Source organism: Ictalurus furcatus, chromosome 19, assembly GCF_023375685.1.
Source record: "Ictalurus furcatus strain D&B chromosome 19, Billie_1.0, whole genome shotgun sequence".
Lineage (NCBI taxonomy): Eukaryota > Metazoa > Chordata > Actinopteri > Siluriformes > Ictaluridae > Ictalurus > Ictalurus furcatus.
Genome location: NC_071273.1, coordinates 6,062,249 through 6,081,349, shown reverse-complemented (window position 1 = coordinate 6,081,349; position 19,101 = coordinate 6,062,249). Strand labels below are relative to the sequence as shown.

Below are 19,101 nucleotides of genomic sequence, written 5' to 3'. Positions count from 1 at the left end.
TATACAGTCCACAACAAAAAGACAAATGTAGTTTTATTCTTTAAAATAACTTCATTTTTTTCTTATCTTGTTTTATATATATCTATTTTTAGTCATTATTAAAAAAGGGCTGGTCTTTTATGTTTGTCATGGACTGTACAGCAGTGTATGCATGGTCTTACCTTTACTCGTCTGTCATTACTCACATCATCAAATCCTAAAAACGCCTCCCTCACTTCACAGGACACCTCACTTCACGCCACAGAACGCAAAATGACAGATCTGTGCTTTGTTTGTGACATCCGTTGTCTCGTCTACTTCTACAGAAACAAATCGGGCTGCATTAATCTCCTTTTTTTATATAATTTCTAATCACATCACTTATTGCTTCAATTAAATCATTCTGAATTCTGTTTGATAAGCCGGAAAGCACAGAGGATGTCTCCAAATGTCTAGCTAACCTATCATCTTTCTCAGAAAAAGCATGTAATAGTTCTACATAGTTTCCACGATTAGAAGAGGTCGTACTCTCATTGTTGATGCTACTCTCATGCTAATTGCTGTTCGGCTAGGAAGCAAGTTGCATTAATGAGGTCTTTTAAAATCTCTCGGTTTTCCTTTACCTTAGCATTGTGGACGCTAATATTTAGTCTCCGCTGTTCGTTCAACACCAAATCTATCCTTGCGCTTCCAAAAGTTTTTAAAGCAATTTGGCTTTGAAGGTGAGTACTTGAACTTTTATGTCTGCTGATGCTTCTTGGTATATTTTTCAAGTCACAAAATCCCGCTGTAGTCCAGACATTGTCACTCGTTGAGAACAAAAGGCAGGGAAAGTAGAAAAGGCGGTTTCTCGAAGCACAACCAAACAGTCAGTGTTTTCTTCTGTCCCGTCATTTGAAGCAAATCTTTTAGCTCTGTCATCGGTGTTCCATTATTTATCATATATATATATATATATATATATATATATATATATATATATATATATATATATAATATTTATAAATAATCTTCCATTTTTGCAGTCAGGGCAAAAAAAATACAAATAAATGGACTGATGCGATGCACTTGACTTTTTTAGCTAGCATATTACCCACAATGCCTTTTGTCTGTAATACGTGAAGAAGAACAATAGCAGAACAAGCCCGTATGCTCACACACGCCCCCTTCAGTGAGGCAGAGGTACTGGCTGCCTCCCCTCCTGGTTTTTCACTGCATCATTATGTCAGATCAGCAAGACTAATGTTATGCACATACGTGAAAAACATGACCTAGACTATGGAATGTGAGGACATATAATAAAAGTGTGTACAAACATTACATTGGTGACATACAGAGAGATCAATTGCACGTGCTCAAGTTGAGCAAAATAAAAAATAGCTCAACCCAGTTTGTGAGGGATTGCACAATCCGGGAGGAGGCTCAGCTAGTCACTGCCTCCCTTCGCGTCTTTCCTGAATATTTGAACAGGAAAATACTCACATTCAGTGATATTGACTATAAAAATCATTGGAATGATTGGAATCATACAACAATTACATTTTTATCACAGATCAGTGGAGAAATCATTATTTGTTTTTTACATTTCATGATGACTCCCCTGACCGCACGTCACTTATATATATATCAGTGACGTGCGGTCAGGGGAGTCATCATGAAATGTAATATATATATATATTGTTATAGGAGATTTAGATCTCAGATATATGTAGCCTCAGTCCTACCGTTATTTCCAGCTTAATATAAAATACAAGCTAATGTATTATATTATGTGATGTTATGTGAAAATGATTAAAACTGTATTATGATTAAACTATATAAAGAACCTCAACCATGACGGTCTGGTGAAACAGAACCACGTGAGAAGAAAAAGAAGAAGGAGAACGGGGTGGGCAAGACAGCAACATGGAGAAAGACAGACTGGAAAATCTTCTGGTTCGGGGGCCGCTGAAAAAGCTGTTCCGGACATTATGCCCATCCAGCAAGACCTGAGAGAGCTACAGCTCGACACGCTGGATATAAAAAGAACAGAAAAGCTGATATGGAAAAATGATTGTGTAGTGAAAGAATGTGATAGCATACTAAGTGTCTTAAATCAAATGACAGCTGAAGCTGAAATGTTAAAAGAACGTGCTGAATACAGGAGAACTGAATACATTAGGAAATTAAGTCAGAGACATGGGAAAATAGCGAGACTCTCTAATCTTCCTAGACAAATAGATGAAATGGAAAGACTGGTAGAACGCTTAAATCTGAAGAAAGCCCAGTAAAAACATACATTCTGTTTTTTACTTCCTGTTTTTTTACAGCCAGTGGTAAAACACACACAGCTTTAAGGCAAGTGCTCAAAAACCACAAATCCCCCACCCTCTATCTCTCTGTTAAAGACCCAAATAAGGGCATGCTTTCTGTTTTCTACATGCAGCTTCAGAGTTTTCACTCGTAACCGCATCCGGACATCGTTGAGAAGGCGTTGCGTTTTTGAGAGAAAACTTAGACTCTAGCGCTTGAAACCACAAGCGAAGATGTATATAAGCTTTGAACAGACGAGCGGTCAGGGCCGCACCTCGGGTGAACATTATTCGTTTTAGTTTCATGTGAAGGAAGAAAAACTATCTGATCCTGCGCGATCTAAACGATTTATATATTTTATGTCTCTTCTTAAAAGAAAACTATTTTTAGACTCTGCATAGTTGCTTGTTTTTCTTTATTTTATTTTTCTTTATATTCTGAGTTAAGGCAATTGTAATGTTATTTTTTTGTTCTATAATAAACCGAAGTCCATATAAAGGACGATTCGTATATTTTACTCCGTGAGTAAAATTCCTTTGGTACACACCCCTTCAGCGAAAGGGAAAGGATTTCATTGGTTCTCTAGCCCAGTGGCACGAAGAGTCCGCATTCTGAGGATTTAAGAGGAAGTGTTTCTTACATGCTCTATCAAGCTGTATGACAGAGTAGCGAGTTGAGGATAAATATCTGGGATATTAACTCTGATGAAATTCAACAACATATAAATATATATATTGTTGCGACGGTCCGAAAGCCGGCATGCAAGGTATTAAAATCGCTCCTTCCCCGACTACCGCACAGGCACGGAAGGGACAGACCGGTGTCAAAACTGACGGTGACGAGAAAGGACATGACGGTGGGGCGGAGCTGCCGACACACCTCCGGCCGGTGATTGGTGTGCCGATCGAAAAAAATCCACCATCCAGCAGACGAGGGAAGAGTATAAGAGGCCACTCTTCTGCTAGTCCAGAGAGAAGTATCTCTTGTGACATGTGAGTGTCACTTCTCTCCAATACCCATCATTTGTTTGGCTTTGGCACTTACTAACTGCGCTCTCTCTCTCTCTCTCGCTCTCTCTCTCTTTCTTTCTTTTTCTGTGCGTGTGTGTGTGTTTGTTCTCTGTTCCAGATGACTCGGATCCAGACGAGGCCGCTGCTTGCTGAAAACAAACGCAGCGTTGCCTGACGGCACGAGAAAGCTCTCGCGCTTCCGGGACGCCCCCAGAAGAACTCTGCAATGCTAGCCGCAAACCCACATACACTCACACACACACACTCACCTCCTCACCCCTAAGAGGAAAAAGCAAAGAAAATAAAAGCAAACTTCCCTGACCACCTGACAAACGGCCTCCTGTGTGTCTGTGCTCCGCTCCTCACGGGCTATTTCCCTACTATATATATATATATATATATATATATATATATATATATATATATATATATATATATATATATATATATATATTTAATGGTCTTCTTTAAAACAAACAAAAAATTGTGTAGCTTGTGTTTATTATTACTATTTGCAATTATCATATAAGGTGTTATCAAACATGGCAGTACCTTCAGTGTAGTTAAACTATATTTTCTTTGTTTTTTTTTAGCTACTTACATTTTAAATAATTTTCCTAACACTGTCCAAGATATTGTCCCATATCATATCAGAAGAAAACTTCTGATATAACCATATGAGAAGAAAAAAAATAGATATCACACTCAGGATCATTTAGTATTTGCTACACACATCTGTAATCTAGAACACATGCTCATAAAAACTTGAAATTTTCTTCCAAAGAGTTGGTTAATCTAAACTATTTCTTTATATTTTGAATTCAAATGATTGTTCACATGTTCAAATGCACCTTTTTTCCACATGTGATCATATATTACTCATAATCACATGAGAATCATATACAATTTCTTGTAAGGGAATTTCTTACTACCGATTTCAGAATTGTAATCCGTGCCTTAGAGCGCAATACGAGGTACATAATATTTTGCACGTTCTTGTTCCTTAGACTTAGAACTAGATTTTATCCAAATATGGAATTGCAGTGTTCAGTTGGGTGTTTTACAAATAAACATTTTCATAAACAGAGCTGTGTCGTTGTTTCTCCTGTGATAAAAAGCACAAGTTATTACAGCTTAGTAAAACACCCAACTGAACACTGCAATTCCATATATGGATTAAATCTATTCATACTCATATCAATTTTAGGAATATAATCCGTCCTAGGATATAAGAAGTTAAGTCAAGGCAGGAAGGGGCAACAGAGAGAGCTTGTAGATCTCCTACTCACTTGAGAGATGTCAGGGCCAGCAGAAGAGCTACCTTTAGAGTCGGAGGCTGACTCTATGGACCCTCCAGGACCATAGAAAAGGAATGACCACCTGCGGCCGGATGGGAGGAGCAAATCCAGATGAAGTTTGCTGAAATTCAGGCTGACCTGTATTGCTATGGCTCCGGGCCTCCCGTTGAAACAGAACAACGGATCTACTTCTTGATTGACACAAGGTCTACACCAAACCAAGCAAATCCCAACAGTGAGGTTTAACATGGCCTTAGAAAGTCATTTATCTTTATTTAACAGGGACACCTAGTGTTTCCTGGTAACCTTTATTTCCAGAGTTTTTCCTGGGTCAAGATTTGTCTGCGGCGGTACCTATACCGTACACTCTATGTTTTGCTGCAAATATTACCTTCTGTCCCTTTAAATAGCACACCCAAAACACGGATGAAAGGGAAACAAAAAACGGTCTAGCTAATTTGTTCTTACAATTCAAATGCTCTTCCTGCTCTCATCCCTTTCTTAGCTTTTGGCCGTCTCTGTTCCTCCTCTGGCACCACTTAATTTTTCTCAATTTCTTCAGGGAACAATTCTATTTTATTTTACATCTGTTTTAATTGTGTGTTATAACATTTGAAGCCTTCTGACTAATGTTGACATCATCCAGATGATATTGGCTGAAATTCAGGCTGAACTGGATTGCTATGGCTCCGGGCCTCCTGCAGAACCAGAACAAAGGATCTACTTCCTGATTGACACAAGCTGTACACAAAAATGAAGCAAATCCCAACAGTGAGGTTCCTTAAAATTTTATTTAACATGGCCTTAGAACGTCATTTATCTTTATTTAACAGGCACACATAGCCTAGTGTTTCCTGGTAACCTTTATATCAATATAATATGTGTTTCTATACCATACACTCGATGTATTGCTGCAAATATTACCTACTGTCCCTTTAAACAGCACAGCCAAAATGATTGGCATTTCCCGTTAACATTTCTTAAACTAGAATACAGTTTGCAGTGAGAAAAATTAAGTGTTTTTGAAGAAGCACGGATGAAAGGGAAACAAAAAACGGTCTAGCTAAATTGTTCTTACATGAAAACTCTTCCTGCTCTCATCCTTTTCCTAGCTTTCAGCCATCTTTGTTCCTCCTCTGGCACCACTTAATTTTTCTCAATAACTCTTCCTGCTCTCATCCTTTTCCTAGCTTTCAGCCATCTTTGTTCCTCCTCTGGCACCACTTAATTTTTCTCAATAACTCTTCCTGCTCTCATCCTTTTCCTAGCTTTCAGCCATCTTTGTTCCTCCTCTGGCACCACTTCATTTTTCTCAATTTCTTAATTGAAAATTCCACAGAGCAGGGAACAATTCTGTTTTCTTTTACATTATTACTTTTAACTATGTGTTATTACATGGACATTGAAGTCTTCTGACTAATGTTGACGTTGAGCTATGGTGTAAAGACATTCATAAAAGGCCAACAGAGTTATCTGTGTAATCCCATATTTAACTTCCCTGACAGCAAATGAGTGACACAGAGCACATTCAGTTATCCATGGTGAAAAAGAAGCATTATATTATTTTTTACATAATTTTTACCCTACTATTAAAATGTCATTTTAACTGACCGATCATACATTGAATGATTAAATAACATGCTTATATTATTGTGGCTTCCGTCGTGTGACACATGAGTACATCACACTATTTATACAGATCACAATGTGGTTGTCTCCTCCAAGCTAACTCTTTGATGCGATTGGCCGCTGCATCCACACACGACCAATCAGAATCGTTTCTTGTGCACGCAGACAGAGGACTTCTCGGTCTTGTGTATGTAGTGACTGCTTTGGTGTTTCGATCAGTATCATTTCAAAAGCAAGAAGATTTCTCCAATTGCTTTACGTCATTCTTTATGATTAGTCATACATCTGCTACCTGTTCCAGTGCTACTATCGGTAATACCGAAATTTGCTCTCATTCAGTGATGAAGGAAAGGTTAATAGTTTAATAGCTTTCTTTCACTAAAACACAAAACACTACATGTATTACACTAAGAGAACAACAAATATTTGCATTTTCATCCACAATTCAACAAAATATCCTACTGAGGAAAACATTAAATAACTCTGTTCGGTAAATTTGAATGCTACCATTTTAATCAGGCTCTGTGATTTGTAAAGTAACCATGATAACACTAAAAAGCATACAGTGTGAGGTTTTTATTTTTTTTTATCTGACAACAGATCTTTGTTTGTTTATCAGAAAATCACGGCATTCACTCAGTACGCCATCAACCTAATGACTGGAGAGAAAGTTCATTGAATTGGCTCAATGCATTTCTTTCTAGACTTCCAAAATCTCCTCAAAATGCCAAAAGGTACCTCCTCATATTTACACGCACTTTACAGACATGTTTAAAAATCTGCCCACGTTTGCTGGACCACGAACACCAAATGAAAATATAGCTACTGTATAATAAACATGAAGCAAAGCTCTAGCACAATAATCATGCATGAGGGATACTGCGTTCTAAATCACACGCTGCTATGAAACCCTAATTTAAAAGGGTGAGTACATACTTTGATTTTTGGCAGATTATTCTAGATAAAGAATGTATCAATTGAACATTCCATTAGCAACAATTAGTGCCAATAAAATGCTGAATTATTATTTAGCAAACCTGTAAATTGCGATCGCAAATCAGGACGTTAAGCTTTAGCGTTAGGCCTGTTGTTCAATTGGAATCATGTTGAGATCATATGTCTGGCTATCCAGGTAATGCTCCAAAAGCAACACCTGAAACAAGAAGGTATTTATATGGATATATTATATATTGATGGAAAATTACCCTTTAAAATGTAATGATTTTTTCCTGACATATTATCTCTTTAAGACATATCTTACCCCTTCCTATCCCACCTTATATATATATATATATATATATATATATATATATATATATACATATATATATATATATACATACATACATATATACATATATATACATACACACACACACACACACACACACACACACACACACACATATATATATATATATATATATATATATATATATATATATATATATATATATATATATATATATATATATATATATATGTATATGTATGTATGTATGTATATGCACACACACAGCCACTAAGTAGCAACAATACAAAGACTTAAATACCCTGCAGTGTCTTCGGTATGTACTCTTTGGTTAAAAATGTTCTATGCCTTTTTCTTGAACCCACAATTTTGAGGTAAATTCAGCACAGTTATTGACCCACCTTTGAACTAGGGATATCTGAAGAGGTTTTTCTGTATTGGCTTCGACTCGTCTTGGCCGTATTTGCATTTGTACTTGTATTTGCATCAGTCTCGCTAAATGTGGTCTGGATCTCAGGTGATCCGTTGGCGCTTTGCATGACAGGTGAAGTGACCTGGTGCATCAGTTTCACTTTTCCACGTAACTCAGAGGAAACAGAGCTGCATAAAAGCGCAGCCTAAAAACGACCTTAATTAGTTATTGATCGATTTACTTTGACGAGTTTCTCAGCTGTCAGAGATGAGCGCGAGCCTGAGTGAGCAGTATGAGGAGAAGGTGCGCCCGTACATCGACCTGATCGACTCTCTGCGCCCGCTCGGTGTGGAGAAGGACCTCGCGCTTCCAGCCATCGCCGTGATCGGAGACCAGAGCTCGGGGAAGAGCTCGGTGCTGGAGGCGCTGTCCGGAGTCGCTCTGCCCCGCGGGGGAGGTGAGACACCATGGGTCAACTTATTAATCATATGGGTTTAAAAAAAAAGAAGTGATTTATTATTATTATTATTATTATTATTATTATTATTATTATTATTATTGTTGTTATTATTATTGTTGTTGTTGTTGTTGTTGTTGTTGCTGTTATTTAAAATTTTTGCTATGATTATAATTATTCGTTTTATTTATTTCATGAAATATCCGAAGTGCATTTGAGTGCACTCATTATACTGTAGCTCAAGATAAAAAATAACTCAAAAACAAACAAACAAGCAAACAAACTGTCACGTTACAAAGGAAGATACGGAAGCAAGCGCAGATGTTCAAACAGTTTAATAAACAAACAAACAACAAAACAAAGACACTAAGACCCATAGGCAAAATACTGAGGCTAAGGCTAAACATAAACTATGAAACAAAACATGGTACAGGGACAAAGGTCAAGATAGACAATAGGTAAGACGAGGAAGCAGTACAAACAGTGGCTATGTATATGAGTGCTTGTTAAACAGAAACGTGAGACAGGTGCAGGTGGTCCTGTGACAATGATGTAGTATGGTGCAGTGGCTGCTGGGAAATTAAATCCAGAGTTACCTCCTTGATATATGACACAAACAAACAAAAAAAACAGTGATATTTCCCTTTTCATCTAACTTTTTTTTTTTTTAAAGTCAAATAACATTATAATTACATCCAACTTTTATCTGTAATGACTTTAAACTCTAATTTAATATAATTGTATTGTTATTATTTAATATAATGTGAAATATGTATGACATATCTGTAAATGAATTCAGGAAGTAGGCTCGTGATATCAGAGGATGGAAGTACTTTGCAGATCTTTTTTTTTTTTTGCAGGAAAAGGACATTTGCGTTAGTGTACGTGTAAATTGTGACAGAATTCGGAAGAATTGTAGTGAATGTCAAATCCAAAACCAACTTTACTACGGTGACTGCGTTCTCTGCGACTGTAGTGATCGATGTCACTTACAAATACAAACACGCCCCATAGTAGGCCTATACTCCCACCCCGATACTAACTGACCGGTGTCTCTGTGAAGCGTCATACAAACGCAAAGGGATTTGCGAATCTGTTTGAATATTGGCACACTACGTACGATGCCGAGGAAGTGACGTAGCCAACGGGGTAATTGCTGTTGCTACAGTATTTCTGACAGGGTCGTAACTCGTAATACACAACTGCAAGTGAAATGCAACTGCAAGTGGATTTTGCGTGGCATTTGAAATTTGCCGGACATTGTACATTCACGTATACGAAAACGCGGTAATATGCGATTTGCATTTTCGTTTTTGCTTGAATTCTGTCGCAATTTACGTGTCCACAAGTAGGAAACACAACTGCAAATCCAATTTGCGTTTAATTTTGAAAATTGTCCGCAAGATACTTCCATTTCAAAAGAATTTACAAACCCGATCAAACCTAATTTACATACAGTAGTGCACATGCTCACAGCACCGATCGGACCACTTCAGGGACATCAACAGAGTCTTAACAGAGCCGAAACTTTAATACGGATAAAGTTACGTTCACGTACGTGAAATTTTAATTTCAGGTTTAATCTATTTCAAACGCATTTCTTCATCTTCATTTTATTTTCACTCTCATAGCAAGTATCACTATCAAGCATTATGTCCACAGTTATGTTAGCCTAATGTAATGTTCATTACCAATAGAAACTTAATAGTCAATAGTAACATAGAGAGATATGTAATGATTGTAAAGTCTTTATATTTAACATTATTTACACTGAAACTTTCTGAACATACAGCAAATCGCTACGTATGACGTGTATCAGAATGGCTTCAAATGTTTAAAAAAGATGAATAAATGTCAGAGAGGAGTATTCGACTTTTTTACGGTTATATTCTCTGCCGTTAATCAAGAAGATATCGTGACACGATGTCCACTTGAGCTCAAGATGAAGAAGAGCAGACAGAAGGACTTCTGGCATGGAAAGATCAAGTACAAGGACATTGAGAGAGACATTGCAGATCCAGCAGATGTGGAGAGATGGATTAGAAAAGGTAACAATGTTGTGAATCATAGTCGTACAGCTCTATAAGGAAATGATTATCAAGTCTCTGACATTTTAGACACAGTATGGCCAAATATTTGGTTTGTTTTCACTCTATCAGTGAATGTCACGCTGTCAAATCTTGGGATGACACTTATACAGTCAAATTAGTGGACAGGAACTAACTGTTTATTTATTATTATTATTATTAAGCTTACAACAAAATCAAGCAAATTTCAATGAGTACTTACCTAAGTCCTAAGCGGACTAATGTTGAATACAAGCAAGCTTAGCTACTTTTTTGACTTGTAATGAAGCTACACAAAGTCCTCTCTAATGCTGAAGAGGAGGAGGTAAAAGCTATAGTCTGTAAAATTCTTTTACAAATAAAAACTTGAATAAAATGAAATGAAAACGTGATTGTATTATGACTATTCTGTCCCATTGCCGTGTTGTGTTGTGTTTGCCAGCTAGCTTTGTTTGGGCACATTCCTTAACATTAGCAGTCTAATTTGATTACCGTCTTTCTCAAATTTTATCAAGCCAACATTGTTTGGACTTATTCCTAAACATTCGCTATCTAATTAGGTTGCTGTTTTGTTAGCTAGCTAGCTTTGCTTAATTATATATTTTACCTAGCTGACTTATTTTTGTGTTAATTATTACTGTCTCATGTGCATGTTCTTCTTTTAGCTCAGAATGAAATAGTTGGAACCTTGGGCATGAGCGACGAGCTCATCAGCCTGGAGGTGACGTCGACCAATGCTCCCGACCTCACGTTCATCGATCTGCCTGGTATTGTCCGAGTGCCAGTCGAAGGCCAACCGGAGGACATTGGAGAACAGGTCAATTGCTTTTAAGGATTATTTAAATGGATCGTATTTGTTATGTGGTATACTGATTAAATATGACATTGTAAACTCTGATAAAATATCAAATGAAGCATTTTGAAATGTATCAGTGCATGTCTGACTTTTTCAGATTAAGAGCCTGATGAAAAAGTTCATCACAAAACAAGACACCATCATCTTGGTGGTGGTGCCGTGTAACGTGGACATCACCACTACTGAAGCGCTGAAGATGGCTCAGAAAATCGATCTACTCGGTGAAAGAACGATTGGTCTGTATTTTTAATATATAGTGAATTGTGACTGTAACACTTCTCTTCGGTCTGGAGGGAAAAGTATAGCAGTTTTATTTCCCTGTGCATAGGTCAATGCACATGCTTACACGCAGCTCTGTGCAGCTCAGCTCTCGCTCTCGCGTAGCTCTAGTCTCGACCCTCTTTATCCTTGCCACTACTTACTGAACAGAACACTCATTAGCCAAATTTCACACAGGTCTGGGATCCTTACCGCTCACCTTCCGCAGCTCTGCTCTCCATTCCTCTCGACCACGCCCAGCGCTTCCACAGTGATGTTTTAACACGTACACAAGATATCTTCCATAAACATTTTGCATGTGTGTTCATAACAGGCATCCTAACAAAGCCCGACCTGGTGGACAAAGGCAAGGAGGATGAGGTGGTGTCCGTCATCAATAACGACATAATTTTCCTCACCAAAGGCTATACGGTCGTCAGGTGCCAAGGACAGCAGGAGGTCGTGGACCGCATCTCTCTGTACGAAGCCATCGAGAAGGAGAAGCACTTCTTTATAGAACACCCACATTTCAGGTAGACATTTTAATCTCAGGGAAGATATGTCTTGAGAATTTTCCGGAATTTGCCATCGGGAATCTTTAAATGCGCAGTATGTAGAATTTCAATTTTAATACAAGAGTATTAACCATGTTAGCTAGTACAAGTGGTCCTAATCATATTAATCTATAAAAAAAATGGTTGCTGTTGAAAAAAATACTCAGTGAGATGAATGTAAAAATGCGGTTTTCACAGGATGCCGTATAAAGCAGGAAAAGCCACCATTCCCAAGCTGGCTGAGAATCTCACACTCGAACTTGTCCTTCACATCGAGGTAAAGCTAGATTGTATGGTACATAAATGTCCCTGCTCATAGTAAAATACTTGCTGGTAGTAAAATGTGGCTGTGTGTGTGTTTTAGAAATCTCTGCCGCAGCTGAAGGAGCAAATCCAGCTGATGTTGGCTGAAACTCAGACTGAACTGGATCGCTACAACTCTGGGCCTCCTACAGATCCAGAACAATGGATGGACTTCCTGACTGATGTGAGTTGTACACAAAAACGAAATAAAGACTAACAGCAAAGATCCTGACATTTGGAATAATATCATTTAACACGTCCTTGGAAAGTCATTTCCTGGTTATTGTTTCCTTGGTAACTAGTATATCCAGAGTTTTTCACCATGCACTTGATGTACTGCTGCAAATATTGTCTACTATACCCAGAGTTTAATTTGAGCAGCTCTGAAATGTATCGCACCTTAAAAGGTGAGAGTCTAAGAGAGCGAGTGGCAGCAGGTCGTTGTTGAAGCAGTTTGGAGACCGGAATGAAAGGAAAACACGAAGGGCCTAGCTATTGTAGATCAACTCATCACTTCACCACTTACTTTCATCCCTTCTGTGGCTGATGAATAAATGATTACACACACACACACACATACATATACATATATATATACACACACACACACATTATATATATAAACAAAACTTATCTTTACATTATCTGACTTAGGATCTTCTGACATACTGTTTATTCCTTTCATCCCTGGAAAGGAACCCAATTGATTTCCTGCTCACAGACCGACAAAGATGAAAAATGCCGTATTTGGGTTCGGCAAATTCAATTAACTTTTATTTGTATAGCGCTTTTAATACTGAACATTGGCTCAAAGCAGCTTTACAGAAATATATAAACACACGATAGAGATTTTAAGTGTGAATTTATCCCTATTGAGTGAGTCGGTAGTGACAGTGGTGAGGAAAAACTCCCTAAGATGATATGAGGAAGAAACCTTGAGAGGAACCAGACTAAGAAGGCAACCCGTCTTCATCTGGGTAACAGCGGATAGTGTGAAAGTAATATAAAGTTCATTATGGTCTTAACATGAAGTCTGTTTGTTGAACTAGTCCACTGTTCACCAAAAGAGACCTGAGTGTAAAACTGCATGTGGTAATCACAGTCCCAAGGCCATCACAGCAACCGTAGTCCCAGCAACCACAACGAGAACGTAAATGTGGAATTGAGGTCCAAAACCATTTCCCTTGTACTTCAAGCAGTATCATCCTCAGCAAGACTGTAGCCTCCAGTTGATGAGAGCTCCATCCAGACCTAGGGCATCAGGTTGGATCAGGCAGGTCCGGAGAGCAGAAAGTGTCAGGATCACTGGCTTCTCCATAATATGTGTGGCTCGACCATCAATTCCGTTTTCCTTTATATCTGCTTTCATTTTACATTATAGCTTTACGAACCTTCTGGCTAATGTTGACGTTGAGCTGAAATCAGGAGATGTTCATAAACGATCTACAAAATAATCCCATATTTAACTCTGCCCAAACAGCAAATGAATGGTATAGAGCACAGGTCTCCAATCTTATCTGCAAATGGCCGGTGTGGGTGCAGGTTCTCATTCCAACAAGCAGGAGCCACACTTCACTAAAACGCTACCGTATTACACTGAGTGCATCTGAGTTTTTATTCTTTTTTAAAAAATCAGTCTGACTACAGGCATTTGTTTGTTTATTAGAAAATAACAGCATTCACGCAGGACGCCATCAACATAACAATTGGAGAGGAGACGAAGAGCGTGCCACATGTCAACATCTTCTCCACTCTGAGGAGACAGTTTAATGACTGGAAGACGGATCTAGACAAAAGAGGAAAGACATGTGAGTGACATGTGGTCTGATGATATATCTCTGTGTCTGTATATCAAGGGCGTTACAGATGTTGGGTACCTGAAATATTGCAATAAAAAAATGTACTAATTTATTTCCCGCAGGTACTACCTACGGTATGACTTTGCACATTTGAAAACCTTTCACCAAGCATCTATATTTCAACATAATCTTTGTTTAATTTAAATAGGAATTTTCTGGGGAAAAAAAATCTTATCTAAACTGAGAAGCTAGTCAGATTTGTAGGAAATTGTATATTTACATATTTATAAGTCATAGATGAAGAATAATGAAGCCATATCTTCTGTTATAAATCTGTTAAAAGTGTTCTTGTACAGTAGGAGTGTCCACTCTTATTTTACAAACACATGAGTGGGGATGGGATGTAGGATGGACCACACTGAAGGTTATGGCGTTTACCTTTACCCTGAACCTTTACTTTGGTGGCGGAGGGGATTTTTAGTTAACAAGGGCATTGAGAAGGAAGTGAAGGAGTATGAAGAAAAATACAGAGGCAGAGAACTCCCAGGATTCATCAACTACAAGACCTTCGAGATTATACTGAAGGACCAGATCAAACAGCTGGAGAAACCTGCCATCAGGAGAATGAAGGACATCTCAGGTAAATGGCATATATGAACTCATTTGAAGATAAATGTACGGAGCCATTTTGCAGGCTTTGTATTCTGTCTTACATGTAAGGTAATAAATAATGGGAAATTATCACGATTTACTACTACATCATATTTCCACAGATTCCACATCAATTTCTCTTCCACATTCTGCTTTGCCTTTTGTGTGCATCGAGATTTATTACAGAAATTAATGTTTTTCTTTTTTTCTTTTTCTTTTTAGATTTCACTAGGAATGAGTTCATCCAGCTGGCTCAATCCAACTTTCCGGACTTCCCGAATCTCCTCAAAGTGACAAAAGTAGGTCCTCATATTTACACGAACTTTACAGACACGTTTGAAACTCTGCCTACATTTGCTGGACCATGAACACCAAATGACAATATATGATAAACATGAACCAAAAGGTCTAGTACAAGAAGCATGCTGTCAGGGAATATCATGTTCAAGCATGTCATGGTGAGATGGTCCTTTGTTCCTCCAGACCAAGATCGAGAACATAAAGCAGCTGAAGGAGTCCGAGGCTGAATCGATGCTGAAGACTCAGTTTAACATGGAGCTGATGATCTATAGTCAGGATAGTGTCTACACTAACATCCTGAACATGCTGAAGCGCATGGAGGAAGAAGATGAGAGACAATCTCATGGCGTGGCTCGCCCTCCTTGCAATAGTTTGTACAATCGCTCAGACACTGAAGCCACCCTGGAGGATCTGACGCACTACCTCAAGTCTTACTACAGCGTAAGTGGTTATTATCAATCGTTCATTTCCTGGTGTTACTGATGATATTTCTGATTATTTGCAATGTTATCATGTTCAACCACAGTAAGAGGGCATAACCATGATGGACACTACTCTGAAATCCTCATTTCAAGGCGTAGTACCTGCTTTGATTTTTGACAGATTATTGTAGTTCACGAACATATAACATGAACACTCCTTTAGCCATAACACACCACTTATACCTGCGTATTGACTTTTTTGAGAGGAGTTGGAGTTCTCTTGGCATTTGCACTTGGACTTAAAAGATGGGTTTTCTCACATACACATACAATGCAGCACAATGAAATTCTTTTCTTTGCATATGCCAGGTTGTTAGGAAGCTAGGACCAGACATGAGCAAATAGGGGCTTAAGGGCCTTGCTCAAGGGCCCAACAGTGGCAGCTAGGCAGCGCTGGGGCTTGAACCCTTGGCTTTCTGATCAGTACCCCAGAGCCTTAACCATTGAGCCAAGTAATACCTTATTTTAGAAAACAGCCTAATCACTGGCGCAATGTACAAATGATGCCTACTAGTTGAAGTTAAGACGTGGCCTCGAAAAGGATTTGATGGTTTTCGGTCTCGAATTGGTGTGGTTTCCTTTCTTTTGAACTCGATCTTGGCTTGGCCTGGATCCCCTCCCCCCTAAAAACTCTGTCATGACTCGACCTCGGCTGGCCCTGGTCTTGGAATTGGACGGTCTTGACTACAATATTATTTGAGACAGACTTCTATTACTTGTTGCTTACTGTAGCCTTATCGCTCCAGTTCAAAAAATTAAATGTCAAACACAACATGCATGCCTTATCTTGATTGACTCTGTTTGGGGTAAATTTTTCTTAATTGAATATGTGTTTAGATTGCGAGTAACCGTCTGGCTGACCAGGTGCCGCTGGTGATCAAGTACAAGGTGCTTCAGGAGTCAGCGGAGCAGCTGCAGAGAGAAATGCTACAGCTCATGCAGAATTATAACATTAATGATCTGTTGGAAGAAGATCATTTCATCAACATCAAACGCAACAACCTAAAGAGCCGCCAGAAACGTCTGGCGGAGGCCCTCGTCAAACTGGTCTTGTTATAAACTACAAATTTATAGTCAATTATGGTTTACGGGAAAATGTATAACTTTTGAAAACTTTAGGAAATGCAGGTAGTAATGATAATAATAATTGATATATTTACTTTTAGATGATTAGTTCATATAGCTACTTAAAAGCTTTGCATTTTTTGTTTGTTGCACAATATTTTAAGAAACGTAATTGAAATATCTGTTAATGCGATTTCTTACTTTGCTGTGTTGAGTCTGTGACAAAATTATCCTAGATGTACTTTTTTTTTTGTTTTGGGACTGTTTTCTGCTTCTTATACTTGCTGGGAGAATGATTTTATTATTTCTTTTTCACTTGGATTGATAATGATTAATTAGGAATAAACTTTCATAAAATCTAGTTTGGACGTCATTGGAAGTTTTACTTGTTTTTCTGTCTTAATCCCACACACATTATGCTGGTGATATATTAAACATACCATGTCAGGATTGTGTACGTGGAGTTTGCATGTTCTCCCCATGCTTCGAGAGTTTCCTCCGGGTACTACAGCGTCCTCCTCCAGTCCAAAGACATGCACTGTAGGCTGACTGCCATCTCTAAAATATGTGTCCATAGTATGTGAATGTGTGTTGGAACCCCATCCAAGGTGTCCCCTGCCTTGTGCCCAAAGTCCCCTGGGATATACTCCAGGCTCCCTGCAACCCCATCTTTGCTCTACTTGGTGTCATATTATGTCACAATAAAACTCTACAGAAGTGACAATGAAGCATGATCAGAGATCAAACATTACAGTAAAGTAAATGTTGCCTGAAAATGAAAAAGTCACAGCTTAAACCATTGTCTGTGTGTGTGTGTGTGTGTGTGTGTGTGAGTGGGTGTGTGTGTCATCACATTCTACATATTTTCCATCTTATTCACAATATTATTAAGGGGAAAAAATCGTCCATTGCACCTTTAACATACGACTGACAATGTAAAAATAAATAAATAAATAAAAACCTACACATTGTATGCTATAAAACTTCTCATGTGTGGCATTTTCCCAGCATTATGTAGCATGTTTTATCAGTGAGTACTTTACAAAGTAATTTTGTACACTCTCACCACTTTTAACCAAATATTACCCAAATATAATCTGTAAGTGTGCAAAAACCATCGCCTAGCTTCTGGCTGTCTTTGTTCCTCCTCTGGCACTACTTAATTTTTCTAACGTTCTTAATGAAAAATGCCATAGAGCAGGGAACAATTCTGCTTTATTTTATATCTGTTTTAATTTTGTGCATAAGTACATACTTTGATTTTTGGCAGATTATTCTAGATAAAGAATGTAACAATTGAACATTCCATTAGCAACAATTAGTGCCAATAAAATGCTGAATTATTATTTATCAACCCTGTAAACTGCGATCGCAAATTAGAACGTTAAGCTTTAGCGTTAGGCCTGTTGTTCAATCGGAATCATGTTGAGATCATATGTCTGGCTATCCAGGTAATGCTCCAAAAGCAGTTTATTAATGTAAAGGAAATCTGGTATAAAAAATTTAAATGCCACCATGCTGACTTTACAGCTACCCACTAAAAGCAAAACCTGAAACAAGAGGTATTTATATGGATAAATTATATATTGATGGAAAATTACCCTTTAAAATGTAATGACTGTTTCCTGACATATTCTCTCTTTAAGACATATCTTACCCCTTCCTATCCCACCTTATATGGGATATACAGTATCTCACAAAAGTGAGTACACCTCTCACATTTTCTGGGAATGAGAATACCCACTCTGTCATACCGAGGGTACAGCCTGTTCAAAAAGACCTAAGCCTGAGGGTCACTGCAAGACACTCAAGCCCGGGGTGGAATGAATATCCAGGCTGTAATAATGAATGAATGTGTGTGGCGTAGACCACCCTGCAGCAGCACACACATCCTGTAAGGATACCCCTTTGGACAAAGCCTTTGCGGAGGCGACCGCCCTAGTGGAATGAGCCCTTATGCCCAGAGGCGTAGCGAGACCGCGCGCCTCATAAGCAGTACAGATTGCTTCCACTATCCAATTAGAGATACGCTGCTTTGACACAGCATCACCTCTACTGTCGCCACCAAAGCAGACCAGCAGCTGCTCCAACTTACGCCACTGGCCGGAGTGGTGGACATAAGTACAGAGGGCCCTTACTGGACACAGTCTGTGCAATTTCTCTTGTTCCAGTATGACGAATGGAGGAGGGCAGAAAGCCTGCAACACCACAGGGTGGGCAGCTGATATAGACACTTTAGGAATATAATCTAGCATAGGATACAGGAAGGCCTTGGATAATCCAGGGGCAAAGTCAAGGCAGGAAGGGGCATCAGAGAGAGTTTGTAGATCTCCTACTCACTTGAGAGATGTCAGGGCCAGCAGAAGAGCTACCTTTAGAGTCAGAAGCTTCTCAGAGACTGACTCTATGGGTTCAAATGGGGTCCCTGACAGACCTTC

At 38.6% G+C, this 19,101-nt stretch overlaps 2 protein-coding genes across 3 annotated transcripts in view; both read left to right on the top strand.

Moving 5' to 3' along the window:
- LOC128623031 (zinc finger protein 850-like) overlaps positions 1-19,101 on the top strand; it is a 207,434-nt gene that overhangs the window by 109,310 nt on the left and 79,023 nt on the right.
- Positions 7,727-17,024, top strand: LOC128623023 (interferon-induced GTP-binding protein Mx1-like). Of its 2 annotated transcripts, none has more exons than XM_053649863.1 (12): positions 7,727-8,329; positions 10,240-10,377; positions 11,061-11,212; positions 11,349-11,487; positions 11,844-12,042; positions 12,262-12,340; positions 12,428-12,550; positions 14,033-14,174; positions 14,647-14,805; positions 15,039-15,115; positions 15,300-15,557; positions 16,436-17,024. In XM_053649863.1, exons 1-12 carry the CDS (start codon positions 8,140-8,142, stop codon positions 16,655-16,657), a joined length of 1,878 nt encoding a protein of 625 aa, XP_053505838.1. In that variant the 5' UTR covers positions 7,727-8,139; the 3' UTR covers positions 16,658-17,024. The 2 variants fall into 2 exon arrangements, with proteins under 2 accessions (XP_053505838.1, XP_053505837.1); XM_053649862.1 differs by having other exon boundaries at positions 10,237-10,377.